The sequence below is a fragment of the Silene latifolia genome, chromosome X, assembly GCF_048544455.1.
Source record: "Silene latifolia isolate original U9 population chromosome X, ASM4854445v1, whole genome shotgun sequence".
NCBI lineage: Eukaryota > Viridiplantae > Streptophyta > Magnoliopsida > Caryophyllales > Caryophyllaceae > Silene > Silene latifolia.
In genome coordinates, this window is record NC_133537.1 from 316,956,696 (window position 1) to 316,971,647 (window position 14,952).

Consider the following 14,952-nt stretch of genomic DNA (forward strand, 5'->3'; position numbering starts at 1 on the left):
AAGGTAAACTTACAGGTTTTAAAATCGAATTTCGGATTTCTTTTATAAAAACTTAAAATTTAAATCGAAATTTTTCTATTTTTCAACATTTCAAAAAAATTCACATAAAATTGTTAATTTATTTTTTTTAACAAAAATCATACCTAATTACATATATATGTAAAAAAAAGTTGAAAAAATATTTTGCAATTGAAATTTTTTTACAAAAATTGTAAAACATAGTTGAAAAATATGTACTTCATATAAAAATAATAAATTGTTTGATTTTTGTAAAGTATTTTTAATTTTTTCTATCTAATTCATGCTATTTTTTTTATTTTATTTTTTGTAAACTTTTATTTTGTATTTTTCATAAAAACATAACAAGTTTTACTTTTTTTGTATAATAAATTGAATTTCTCGTGAGATTTTGATAAAGTGGTTTAATTTCACTTATTATGTAAGTTATGCGGCCAAATTACTCCAATTGAAAGTTGTGGGGGTTAATTTCACAATTGCACAAAGTTATGGGGGTCAATCACCACTTCCCCGCTTTAACGTATTATACAACTGGTTGTATATACAACTTATTTAATGTAGTTGAGCTTTATTATAAAGTTATCGAGCTCTATTAACAAAATTATCGAGTTATGATCCAAAGTTATTGAGTTTAACAGAATAATTATTAAGCTCAATAACTTTGTAAAATAACTCAATAACTTTTAAAATAGCTCAACAACTTTGTGTAAGAGCTCAACAACTTTGAGACGGTTGTACAATGCTACTGTACAACTGGTTGTAGGATAGTATTTGTGCTCTCCAATTGGCGCATATTTGTATGTGGTCATTTCCTTTAACAAGAAGATTTTGACCAAAGTTCGTGTTTACGAGTATAGAAAACAAAGTCGTTATTACGGGAATTGTGTGAAAAAAATTTGTCGCATCTGAAATCGTGGTTAGGAGGTTTTGTCCGTCAAAATTTTTGAGCAAATAACCTTTGACCGTCTATATCTCTTAGAGACTTGAACATAAATTTCAAAGTACGCATTTTTTTTGTTGAAATATAGGCGCTTTCTAAATCGTGAACAGGAGTTATAATCGGTATAAACAAACAAGTTATTCCTCGAAATATCCGAAGAAAGTAAGAGCTAGACTAACAGATTATCAATTATCAACCACTTTGAGCTATGATTTGAGTTTTCCAAAATGTCTGTAGTGTCCCTTCTCAAATACGGAGCAAGAAGAGAGCAGCAATGTACTCGATTTTATTATTTTTTTCCCTTTCTTTTTGAGACTGTCGGTTGAAATCACAATGTAAACTTTTACTTTGTAGTTTTATAATTATTGCATTCACGTCTCAACCTAAGACATTTAGTTTAATTAGTTAAACAATTTCAATCCTCGGTCAGTTGATTTAAATCGCCCATGACACATACGCTACCGTAAGACATTTGCTGTTAGTGTTCTTTCAAGATTCACTACATTTACAACATTATGCCAAAGGGACTTCAGAAATAAAACCTAACCAAGGTACAGACTAAATGAAAGGCTTGTTTCTTAATAGTATCTCTGTCAAAAAAAGTTCCAATCATATGTAAACGACATTACAAAATTTTCAACACTCAACTAATACCTAAACATCATTGTTTCAAGAAATTAACCTTAAGGGTTTATGTCCTATGAAATGAGACGAAGCCCTACGTTTCTGAGGGCATTGCATCGTTGTTCTCTTCACTAGCCGGTGCTGGGTTGCTAGTCACTTCTGCTGCTGGTTCTGCTGCTTCTGCTGCTGCTGCTGCTGCTGCTGCTGGCGGTGTGGTGGTTGATGCCGTGGCTGTTGCATTATTTGGAGGTGGTGGTACATACTTTCGCAACACTCGATCTCTGTTCCCCTTCCACCATTCCTCAGCTTGCGTCTCTGCAAACCTTCGCTTACTGCGAATGAATTTAGAAGAAAAATGAGCAAGTCACAACAACAATACCATTCAGTCCGCTCAGGCGAAGACTTCAGTACCATTTCGAAGGGAACATAGTAGAGAATTGGATATTACCTGAATCTAACTCGTCTGAAGACTTTAGTACCATTTCGAAGTTGAATATAAGTGATATAGACTCCTGGTTCAAATTGTTCAATACTTTCTCTTGATCCTTCGCCCCTTGTCGGACCTGGACTTATTCTTTGGCCATTTTCTTTGCCTTGGTTAGATGTTGAATCCACCTCAGGCGAAGGCGAAGGAGGTGGTTGAGACTCCTCTACTTGTCCATTTTCCGACCCATGCCTATCTGAAGATTCTGACTCCACAGGAGGTGGTGGTACATCTGCATCTGCGTCCACGCCCCCGTCTTCTGACTTATCTTTAGCGACTGTTTCAGTAGTGTCTGATGAAGGTTCTTGGCTAGCATCTTGGACTATATTGCCGTCAGCAGGTTGTGATAAGTCACCAATTACAGTAGGGTCTAAAGATATCGTCTTTCGAACTTTTGTTGAACAAGTGCTTTCTAAGTTGGGTTTTCCAGACTCTAATGGCGGAGTCAACCCTGTTTGATTATCCAATGCTTCATTTTCGCTTGCTTCCACAAATGCCAAAGCTTGGGTTTGCATAGCCTTGAGATCCTCACTTTCACTAGATTCAGGTGACACTTTGTCTACAATATCTTTCAGCTAAATACACATCAAATGCAACAGGACAATAATTAGCATGCAACAGACTCACAGATATGGCTGTCAAACATGGATACATATTCAAATGTCGGACTTGGTATAACCCAACCAATTAGAAACGGGAATGACGACACGACCTCCCTTTTTATGTCAAACGTCTCATACCCTTTTCCTCTAATATTGAATGACGGACTCCCTTTTTAAGTTGTTCGAGGAAAAAGGTCGGATTGGGGTACTGGTGGTCTAGATACAGATTTCATACTCATATTTCGTCTGTTGTGTCAGACACAGTGTGGCCGCAAAGGTGTGTTAAATCATTAATCAAGAAGAAAATCATAGTATAGAATAGATGCTAAATCTAGAAAGATCACCTGGCCGGCGAAGGATTTCACCACTTGGGTTGCAACTTTGGACTTGGAAGATTGTTCAGCAGCAAATACAGAAGCTTCTTTAGCCATCTTCTGTAACGTCTGAATCTCCTCTTCTTGGAAATCACACTTTTGCTTTAGATTTTTAAGCTGGCATGAATAAAGAAAACAAATTCAGTACAGTGATGAAGATATAGCATACGGTATATATGCTAGCTCGTAAACGTGCGTGTATGTATCATCAGGATTGTAGTACATGGTTGTGAAGCTTAGCCACTTCTTGGCTCAGAAGTTCATTAGACTTCCTGAGACTATCATTAACACCTCTAGAAAACACAGGTGTAGTAGACCGGGGTGGGCTTGGTCGTCTTGAATACGGTGAAGCTGGCCTTGCGGAGGAGCTGGAAGGATATAATGCTGGTGGAGGTGGTGGTGGTGCTGTACTAGGCTTCAATGCAGTTTGAAGCGCGCTTAAGGAACTAGGAAATGCAATATCCTTAAGTTGTTGAAATGCTGGCACTTGTGATTGCCTAACCATGGCAAACGAGTCTGATTTAGTCCCGAACCTTTGAGTTCTAACCTCAAGGTACTTGACTGGTTCTGTGGTCGGAGATAGCAAAAGCCTAGAGCCCTTTGTTTCAGGCTTGTCTAACCTTTCCCTGCAACTATCAATAGATCGACGAGGAGCTGTGGGTCTCTTGCTGAAAAACGATGCATTTCCAGTCGCAGTGGCCTTAAGTTTATTGTAGCAGGCATCACAAACACGGTGTGGCTTGCTCGGGGTTGGGGCAAGAGCGGCTCTAACCGCCTTTTTAGAGCTACAAGCATGACAATGTACTAAACCACAGTTATAGCAGTTGTGCCTTTTTTTAGTGAATCCAAAGGCTTGCCTACACCCTGAGCAAACCGACTGGTCAGCACCAGAAACCCATTTATGGATGCATATAGTTGAAGTGAAATTCGACCCACATGCGATACTTTTTACATGCCTATCTTTTAAAGCCTCGACATAAGTCGGGGTTTTGCGATCTTCTATGTCGCCATGACCTAGTCTTCCGTTAGAACCTTTACCCCATGTATAGACCTCACTTCTTGATGTCAGGACCGCCACATGGCATTCTCCACATGTAATTTCCTCGACAAATTCTCCGACTAATTTCTCTTGGACTAAACATGGTACTTTCCCTTCGGCTTGTGGGTTTCCTAGTTGACCATTTGCTGAGCTACCCATGGTGAACACATGACCGGACGTGGTCAAAGCGACTGTGAAGGTATGTCCGCAGGCTATCTGATGAAAGTTGTAATCGATTAAAGAAGAGACACAAGTAGGGAGCAAATAGGTGTCTTTGTTTCCATGGCCTAGTCGATATTTATCTCCATCGCCCCAAGTGAAGAGTTTTCTAGAACAGATGCTAGAACCAGAACCAGAAGGGTTCATGACTTCCACAATGGCTGCAGTATGCCAAACACCACAAGCCACCTTAATTGTTTTCAACCCGTTTAACTGCTCGACTTCTTTAGGATAAGAAACGCTTTCCCGATCTCCATGTCCTAAAACACCAAAAGTTCCGTCACCAAATGTAAAGAGCTTTCCATTAGTTGTTGTGAGAGCCGAATGCCAAGTGCCACAAGAGATGGACAAAACTTGAAGGCCTTCTATAGGGCCGGAAACCCGTTTAGGGATCCAATGGCTTGCATCTGTCCCATGACCAAGAAGTCCGGCATTATGAACACCATCACCCCAAGTGAAGAGATCACCCGATGTTGATACCGCGCATGAATGGTACTCCCCACAGGCAACAAAGTCTACATTAGTGACAGCAAGGAATTCTACAAGCTGAGGTTTACTAACGTCTCTTTCAACTCCATGACCGAGTCTTCCACCCGCCTCTTCTCCCCACGTGAATACCTCACCTTGCCTCGTTACAAGAGCAACATGCCTAACACCACAAGCAATTTGATGGACATCAAGGACTACATTGGATTCTAAGGGTTTGGGGATTAGGACATCGGTCTTTGTTGAATATGGGCCTGAATCAGTCCAGAGTTCGCCCCAAACGTAAACATCACCTAGTGATTCTATGTCATCCGGCCCAGAACCTGTACTTGAACAACTCGGAGTACTTGAAACACTAAGCCGAACACCATCTGTACTAAGTCGAAAACCGTCTCCTGTGCTTCCTCTCAGCTGCATAATTGCCTGCTCAGACCCAACATCTGCGCTTGAACCAAAGTCAAGAGATGCTCTGCCACGCAAAGTTGAAGTAAATTCTAAAGCTGCTCCAAAAGGACGACCGTTTTGAATTGAATCAGCGTCATTCCACTGAAATCAACAACCAAACATACACATGTTTCTTAGCTCTATATACAAGCAATGAAAAAATTAATAGGTTGCATTTCATATGCAAATTAAAAACACTCACATCAGGTATCTCACTCCTAGTACGTTTGCTCCGCTGCTGGCCAGTCGATATTATGGACTTAAGACCCGCAAGCCAAACTTCTGCCTCAGCTTTATCTTTGCAAATCTGTACAACATACATAAAAGGCCAAAAATAAAGATACATACCATCCTGAAATTAATTAACTCTTATTGCAGATGAACTAACAAGCATGAAAATAAAGTTCAACTAACCAGGTCAAGAGATCTATCACCGTTGTTATATATAAGCGAAAATGACAAGTAGTCTTTCTCAGGGCGCAAGTATCTACGAAAAACAGCCTGCAGAATAAAAAAAAAAAAAAAAAAAAAGTTGCTAATAAGTTTGACATCCAACCATATCTGAGAAATGTTAAAACAGAATGCTAGTTATCTCACAGTTCTTTGTCCAGGGATGATTCTCGAGACTAAAGATAGCTTTAGAGTTCTTTCTTCTCCGTGTGAGATCCAAATAAGAGTCGCTTCATCCTGTACAGTCCATTCCACACATGAGTAGTTTAGCTTACCGATTACAAGGTGTTGAATATCCACCTATACATACAGGTTTCAGGTTTGTGCTGATGCTTTCCTATATGTAAAGGACCTTTCAAAAATAGTCGACAACATTATTCACAATTAATCGTTGCCATCACGACTGATAACTATTTGTGCTGATGCTTTCCTATATGTAAAGTTTACATGAATCATACATTATTCATATATAGATTGAACGACATATTGATGAAATAATGATCAAAGAACAGTTTCAGGTACTTTGGTAAGTGGTAACATGATTTAAGCGGAAAACAAAGAAGAAAAGGCACCGTGGAAAGTCTGAATGGGCAAAATTTCGGCTTCCCTTTTCTGCTGTACTTGATTAAATGAGTCCCTTTCTTCAGTGCAATGAGAGCCTACATATCACAACCTCAATATCACATGATTATGTGTGCGATACAAACCTCGAGGCTAAAATGGATATCGCAAGACCTAGTGATTAAGAACGAGGTACAAGAAACACTTAATACTAGTGAAATACTTGACCTCCCCTCATTTCTTCCCAAAATTCTTTAATTTATTACATGTATTAAAATGCTTCTCTAAAACCTAAAACAAATCAATGATCCACACGTTCTGCATCAATCACCATAACTCTAATTAAGAATATCCGATGGAAATGTAAATAAACTTAAAAAAAAACACGATAAATTAGGGGGAAAAGGAAAATATACTTGGTCAATGTCACGGTCAGAAAGGCCATAACTAGCAAGATCTGCCATTCCATCTGAAACAAAGAATGGAAAAACAAGCAAAGGCTTCTCCTCCTCCTAACTGCATTTGCACCTCCCTATTTGTCTTCATAGGTGTCGTTTTCGTCTCCTTTTTCCGACTCCTCTCATCAAATTCTATTTCATTCAAACACACCCGCCCCCCTTAATTGTTACTGACTTTTCTAAATTGAAAATCAGATTTGGGAATAATTAAGGGAAATAAATTAATAAAAAAAAAAAATGTGAAATGTGGGAAATTGGGAAATTTCCTCTTTGTGGCAGGAAAGAAACTGAGAAACAGTTACAAAAGACAGAGAGAGAAAAAAGAGTGAGACATGGAGTTAGGATCATTTGTAGCTAACCGATTTTCCCGCCTTTTGCTTGGCTCTCTTTTTTTCTTCTTCTTCTTAACTCACTAAGTCAAATTTTAATTAAAAAATATATGGGATCAAAACAGAATTGTTCTTTTCAAGAAAAAATATATTTGAACCACTTTTTGGACGAAAAATTACATTTTATGATAATTAAATCAATTTTTAATTAAAAAAAATATGGGATCAAAAAAGAATTGTTCTTTTCTTTTTTTTTTTCCAAGAAAAAGATATATTTGAACCACTTTTTGGACGAAAAATTACATTTTATGATAATTAAAATGTATTACGAATGAAGTATTACCTAGAAATACAATTGGTTTTTGAGCTATGGATACTAATCACACAAAGGAGTACGGCTACTTATTACACATTCATAACTTATGGGGGTTCGATTCTCATCCGCGACATACATACTCGTACAAACTCGTATATTGGGGTGATGATGACACGAAACAGGTCGCGATAGCGAGCAGTTCGAGCTCGACTCGGGAAATTAAGGAGCCAAGCCGAGCTAACGTTGGCTCGACACGAAAAGCTTGTGAGCCGCTCAAACTTGTGTAATTGGATAAAATATTGCTCTTATTTTATAAAAATATTTTATCATGATAATATTTTTGTATCACCGTATCAAATGTTTTTACCGATTTGCCAAATATTTTTATATAGTATAACCATTGAATCTTGCTATTGAAAATATTAAAAGAAAAAACGAAAATTTAAACAATTATATACTAGTTGGAGTTGAGCTCAAATCGGCTCGACTCGGATTTAAGCTCGCAAGCTTAATAATGAGCTCAATTTTTTCAAGTTCGTGCGAGCTCGAGCTAGAGTTTTGCTTCTTGAACAATGAACACAAGCCGAGCAAGGCCAGACTCGTGCTCGCCTCGGATCGTTATCACCCCTATGGCCCTATATGACTTTTATTCTCTAAAATATAAAGGCATGAAAACTCCAAAATACTACTCCGATCCGATACTTTATTTCACCTTGTAAACGAGAGTATCTATTAATTAATTTGATGGTTAATATTGAACCATCTTACACAAATTTTGACGGATCAACTCGCAGTAAAATTATCATTAGTGTTTATGTACTACTCTCCTAGCTATGAACCATGTTGTTGTCTCGTTATGCAACCTTTATATAAGATTTAATAATCCAACAAAAAAAAAGTCTCAAAATTTTGGCAATTCTAATGCACCATCAGCTTTGACAAAAATGTCTAACCAAAAATCCAAATTATCCCCTTCCAGTTCCGGCCCCTTCTCAACGTAAAGTGACGGAAAATCTTGCGAAGACGCGTCCAATATCTTCTCATCTTCAATAATATCTTGATTTTCGAGGTGCATATGAATATCCTCATAAGAAAAATGTTCCGACGACCAAAATGTTGCATCGTCGATTGGGAGTTCATCCAATAATTCAAACTTTGTAACGTTGTATTTTTCTCCATTCATATTGCACGGATTTCTAGGCCTGTCTACACTAGTAACATCGGTAAGTGATGAAAAATCATCGCTAGATTCGGACCGTCGAGACATAGGAGGCGTTTGATCAGAAGTCTTATCAATAGCTTCGGAGAAATTATTTGCAATAGTAGAGTTAGAAGAGGTTGTCAAAATAATGTTGGTATCATCACAATTTTTCTTACACACTTTGGTTGTATCCGAATTTGGTGTTCGATTTTGTTTGTTAACCCTTTTTTTCAGGTGGGTGTGCCACACGTTTTTTATTTCGTTGTCGGTCCTTCCTGAAAGTCTTGCGGCTATGGCTGACCACCTGATAACCAGAATTCAAACACTTTTACATAAGACTTTGTTCGCCTCAATTATTTGTTTTAACATTTTTATTTTTTTTGATAATTTTAATCAAAGATAAATAATTGAGGTAAAGGAACTACTTCGTAATTATAAGGAAAATTTCAATATACCAAGTAATAAAAATAACCAATAATACTGACCTATTTCCCATCAATTCATGTAGTTGGATAATATAATCCTCTTCCTCCTTAGTAAAGTTACCTCTCTTAATATCTGGCCTTAAGTAATTTGTCCAACGCAATCTACAACTCTTTCCACATCTCAACAAACCTATATATTCAAAGAAAAATCCTTAATGTTAAGAAAAATTCAATGATAAATAATTACGAGGGTTTATTAAGATTTACGCAAATAATAATAAACCCGAAACAAAAAAAATTACCTGCTTGTTTAGGAAGGGTACGCCAATTACTATGACCATATTTTTCGATAAAGGAGACCAATATTCGATCCTCTTCAGCGGTCCAAGGGCCTCTTTTAAGTCCTACCTTGTCACAACATGGAGCTCTTCCCATTTTGATTTGATAATCTTACAAATTCAGCGTTTTGATCCCGAAATAATTTCTAAACTTAAATTTGTAGGTGTATAATGCTTTATTTAATCCCGAGAACAAATTTATTTACTAAATATATTTGTATGTGTATATGTCGTGGTTTTTTATCACACGTACTTTGGTTGTGTGTGTACGTATATATAGTTAGACGTGTGGAATTTCGGAGAGGGTACAAAGATAAAGTTAAAGTTGATTGGTGTTGAAAATTCCAAGTCGTCACTATAAAGTTCTAATGCAAAATAATGTAGGGGAAATAGTTAAAAATTGCTCACGTTGATTCAAAGTTGAATTTTACGTAAAGTTTCTAGGAAATACTCGTAGTCTTTCTTTTTTAGTTCCTTCACAAAATATGTTTTTTATTAGGATAAATTATCAATTACTCCCTTTTAAAATACACATTTTGAATTTTACTCCCTTTTATAATTTTTTTCAAAAATTACACCCAAAATATTGTCAAAGTTTAGAAATTGATACCAAACCTCAACTTTTATGTTTTTAGGACAAAATTGCCCCTAATTAATGTAGTTCTCTTATTACTTATCAATCTCAATTGGCGTCCTTCAACCACCAACCACCACTAATCTCCACCACCAACCACCACTATCACACACCCTAACCCCAACCTCGAACTCGCCGAAGTCCAGTGACCCATCCATTAAAAACCCAAACTATACCACAAGTCAGTAACTTTATATATTAATACTGTAATTTCTTTAGGAATTTAGCACTGTAAAAATCAAGAAAACAAGCATTGTGGCGCTTGGTATGTACAAAGAACTAGCTAGCAAGAACGAAAGACAAATATAATAAGGCGGACATTCACAACAAGCATGACAAAATAGGCACAACCTTCTGAAATCATATTAATATAGTACTAATGTAGGTTAACGAAACCTTAAGTACTCCATATAATGCATTTGAGAAACCTTTTATCTAAAAAAATAGCAAGAAACTTCATCGTCATTAAATACTCCATATATAGCACTAAAGAACATCGTTTAAGAGGATATAGTTTGGGTGTTTAAAGGATGAGTGATCGCCGGAGTATGGCGAGTTCAGGGATGGGGTGAGGGTGGGTGATAGTGGTGGTGGAGATCAGTGGTGATTGGAGGTTGGAGGGCGGCAATTGAGATTGATGCAACATGAGAACTAAATTAATTAGGGGCAATTTCGTCCTTAAAACATAAAAGTTGGAGTTTGGTAGCAATTTTTAAACTTTGGCAATATTTTGGTGGTAATTTTTGGAAAATTTTATAAAAGGGAGTAAATTTTAAAATGTGTAATTTAAAAGGGAGTAATTGATAATTTATCCTTTTTATTACTTATCACTATTGTTATTATGGGTATTTATTATTATGTGCACTCTAGTATGAGATTACTGAATCAAATGGATGTGGTGTAGTGGTTGCTCATTTAATCCATTTACCTCTTTGTGAGAGCACTGCGATGAGAGGATTATACACTATTATCGATGATGGATACATCGGTTAGCTCTCCGGTTTTTCCATGTCTTTTTTGTGCAATCCATCGCAGTTCTACCATCTTTACCCATCCAAGCCAATATCCCCTTCCACACCTCAGCTAAAAAGGACATTTGAAGATGAGATGAGTGTGAGTTTCTGAATTATTGATGCAAAGACAACATCTATCTGCTCACCGAAATCAGCCCCCCTGCACTGATGTTGTCAGTTGTTGCCAGCTTTTGTTCAGCAATTACAGGGGCGAACCCACCTGGTGGCAACGAGTGGCGGTCGTTACCCTAAATATAAGAAAATTTGTTTCGAGGATGGATTGTCGCTACCCCAAATATTGAGGAATAGTACTCCGTAGATAAGTAAATGTTATCTCATAAATGTACAATTAACATCTTTTTTTTTATAAGGTAAGAAAACTGGATTGATCCTCTTGGGGTAAGACAAACCTATCTTATCCTTTCGAATGAGTGAGCGAGGTAAGTTGAAGTCACCGGTTTTCAAACCACCTCGAAAGATGTCCAATAGAAGTCATAAAGTCGGCAACTTTGTTAGTTTCACGAAAGCAATGTTTAATTATCATTTCATCGAAGACATGAAGGTCTAATTTTGACATCCTTGATAATACTAGAAATTTGCTAAGTACTACGAATTTGCCAAGTATTACGAATTGAGTTAATAACACATAAACTATTACATTCCACAATTAACATCTTGTGGTTCAATGATAAAGGCTTTGGTATTTCACATATTGCCTCGCGTTCGAATCCTATTACATGCATATTCCCTCTCCTTTTTTTTGCTTTCCTATATATATATATATATATATATATATATATATATATATATATATATATATATATATAGAGTCGGGATCCGGTGAGAACCCCTAAATATTTGAGGATTGAGTAACGGATACAATATCGCGCATTAAACTAAACAATATCACGTAAAAAAAAGGTAACAAAAAAGAACACGCACGCCTTTTGAAATTCATAACCGCGCAAAGCTTTTTTTTTCAACTTCTCACTTTCTCTCTCTAAAAACTCAAAAAACCACTAAAATTCCCGATTATTAACGCGAATCAACAACAAATTACGGGAAAATACTAATCATTGTTCAATTCAATTGCATTTTCTTTGAAAATCGGTACAATTTCTGTCTTAATTCTCTCGAGGACTTCAATTTTAGTGAAATCATTGTTAAAATCGAGTATTTGTTAGTTTAAGTATCAAAATTATTGATAAACTTCGTTAATTTCCAATAATTTTCATATAATTGTATAACTTCGTAGTTGTTAATTGAATGTTTTTCTGTTACAGTTGAAATTGCATATTTTCCTCTTTAAATCTGCTAAATTAGCGTTGAATATTGTGCGACTGCGAAAAATTAGGGTTCGACATTGTTCGAAATGCAAAATAAGTATTTCGTACTGTTTTTATCAATTAACAATAGGTTTTAACATATTCAATGAAGAAATTTATGTTTAAACACTGTTCCATTGTTTATTTGTGATATTCAAAGTTCGACATTGTTTAATTGTGAAAAATTAGGGTTAAAACGGGTTAAAAAACTGTTTAACATAATAAACCGTTTAATTATTCGTCTGAACACTGTTCGATTGTGAAATTGAAAGTTCGAAATTGTGAATTTGTCAAAAAAACGGTTGCAAATTGTTTGAATCGCGAAAATTAGGGTTAAACGTTTGGTTAAATGTGAACGAGTACAATTTCATAACACTGAATTGAATTTGTTTGACAATGAGGTCCATGAATTGAGAGTTTCTGTTCAGTACAATGAATAACGTTGATATATGTGTTGGCAATGAGGAAGACAAACTTGTAATACTATTACTTGTATGGTCTGATATTGAATCTGAATATTAGTGGTACTGAATCTTCATGAATTTTGTGTAGTTCTATTATTGATAGTGTTTACAAAAATACAAAACTGTATACTCCTTTTAAAATACTTATTACCAATGACATACAATAGTGATGTTGTTTTGAATAAGGTGTGAAATTATGTCTAATGAAGTGTGATATTGATTCAAATGAGAATGGACTTTGACTTCAAAACAACCTGAAAAAACATACACGAGAAAGAGGAGATCAAAAAATGATGAGGTTGAACAACCAAGCAAGAGGTCAAAAAATGGTAATGAAAATAAAAGTAAAGCTGACGAAATGGTGTTACAGGATGAAATGGAAGAGCATCCTGCCGTCAACAAAAAAAAGGGCCAACCATCAAAAAAGAAATCAAAGACTGATAGAAACAAAGATGCCGAATTGGTGGTACAGGATGCAGAGGTAGAGCAGCCTGAGGTAAAAACGAAGAAGGTGCAACCGTTTCAAACTAAATGTAGGCCACTGAAATTGGTTGAGTTGATTGCCAACTTAAATGAAGAACAAAGGAAGGTGTTTTCGATGTTGGCTTTGGTGGATTGTTAGAGTTGAAACTAACAAAAATTCCACATGGAATTCTGAAAATCTTCTTTGAAGGCATTTGATCACACAAGCAACATGTTCAAAACAAAGAAATTTGATTTCTGTTGACGAAGAGACGATGTGCATGACATATTTCAACTTCCTCGACAAGGTCGGAAAGTGGACGTCGCTCACATGGGAAACACCACTCTTTGTGTGAGACACAAAGCTGAAAAATGCATGGAGGGCAAAGTTTGGATTGGAGAGTACTTGCTCAATTATGGTCAAAGATGTGCATGAAAGACTCGATGGAATGTAATGATCTTTGGGGATGAATTTAAAAGAATGTTTGTAATTTACAGCATGTCTATTTTCCTAGCACCGTCTTCAAATAAATCTCTGGATTTGAAACTGGTAAAGGCTGTTGAGCATGTGCCAAGGATAAGCCAATTTGATTGGTGTGAATACGTATTTGAGGAAATGGTTAGAAGTGTTAGGGTGTTCAAAGAAGGGGGAAAGTCAACTGTTAGTGGATGTGTAATAGTTATTATGCTAGCATATATGCATAGGTATGATTTCAAGGGTGATGTTTTGGAACACACTTTACCACTCATCCAACATTGGGACGATAAAAAATTGTCAAAGAGAGTGGATGATGAGAAAAAAACAGGATCTTTGGGGAATGCTCCAATATCAAAGATTCAGTACCCCATCTGTCAGCAACAAGAAGTCCCTAAAAAGACACCATATTCTTCAGCAGCTCCAGAGATATTACTGACTCAGACGTCTGATCATGAAGCTGAAGTGGAAACAAAAGAGGGGTATATGATGGTGAAGTTGCCTAGTGGTGTTGAAACTGATGAACAAATCAGAGCAAGGGCAATGGATGTAAGCACTAATGACTGATAATTATTTTAGCTATGATATTAAAATATTATTGTGATATTGTTTTTGAACTAGTGTGATATTGTTTTGAGTCTGCTGTGATATTATTATGATATTGATATTGAATAAAAGCATTTGCTCTGATAATTATTTTAGATATGATATTGTTTGATATATTGTATGATATTGTGATATTCTTAATTGATAATTGTGATATTGTTTAGAAAAGCAAATGATATTGAATAACAGATTGTTGTAATATTGATTTATAAATTGTTATGATATTGTTTTTGCACTAGTGTGATATTATTTGTAATAGGCTGTGATATTGTTATGAAAGTTGATATTAAATAACCTTATTATTGTGTCATTTCTTCTTATTATCAAAGAGTGTATTTTAGTGTTTAATATATTTATTTTGTAATTTGGCAGCGTGCTCATGAAATTTATCTACGTATGAAGAGGGACAATGAATTGTTCATAGGTAGGTATGTACGTAACATGAGAAAACGGATCACTATGAAAGCAAAGAGTTCAATGGGTGAAGCAACTACATCTACACAATCTGGTGCGAAGGTAGATGGTGCGGAAGATGTTGATCCTAAAGAACATCTTGCTTTGAAGAAGAAATTGGGAATCTGAAAAGAGTACAACAGAGACTCAAACGCTGCCTTTCATGAAAGATGTTGGGTATCATAACTTGGTGGACATGTTGATAGCGAGGT

General features: G+C 36.1%; 2 protein-coding genes across 2 annotated transcripts; both read right to left on the reverse strand.

Moving 5' to 3' along the window:
- Window positions 1-1,517: 1,517 nt before the first annotated feature.
- On the reverse strand, window positions 1,518-7,101 carry LOC141617749 (PH, RCC1 and FYVE domains-containing protein 1-like). The gene is made up of 9 exons (XM_074434909.1): window positions 6,658-7,101; window positions 6,253-6,339; window positions 5,828-5,917; window positions 5,645-5,731; window positions 5,433-5,537; window positions 3,266-5,332; window positions 3,013-3,159; window positions 2,031-2,641; window positions 1,518-1,914 (listed from the first exon to the last, which is right to left on the reverse strand). Exons 1-9 carry the CDS (start codon window positions 6,703-6,705, stop codon window positions 1,677-1,679), a joined length of 3,480 nt encoding a protein of 1,159 aa, XP_074291010.1. The 5' UTR covers window positions 6,706-7,101; the 3' UTR covers window positions 1,518-1,676.
- A 945-nt stretch (window positions 7,102-8,046) lies between these two features.
- Window positions 8,047-9,570, reverse strand: LOC141621989 (transcription factor MYB15-like). The gene is made up of 3 exons (XM_074438084.1): window positions 9,273-9,570; window positions 9,031-9,160; window positions 8,047-8,849 (listed from the first exon to the last, which is right to left on the reverse strand). Exons 1-3 carry the CDS (start codon window positions 9,403-9,405, stop codon window positions 8,246-8,248), a joined length of 867 nt encoding a protein of 288 aa, XP_074294185.1. The 5' UTR covers window positions 9,406-9,570; the 3' UTR covers window positions 8,047-8,245.
- Between the last annotated feature and the right edge of the window lie 5,382 nt (window positions 9,571-14,952).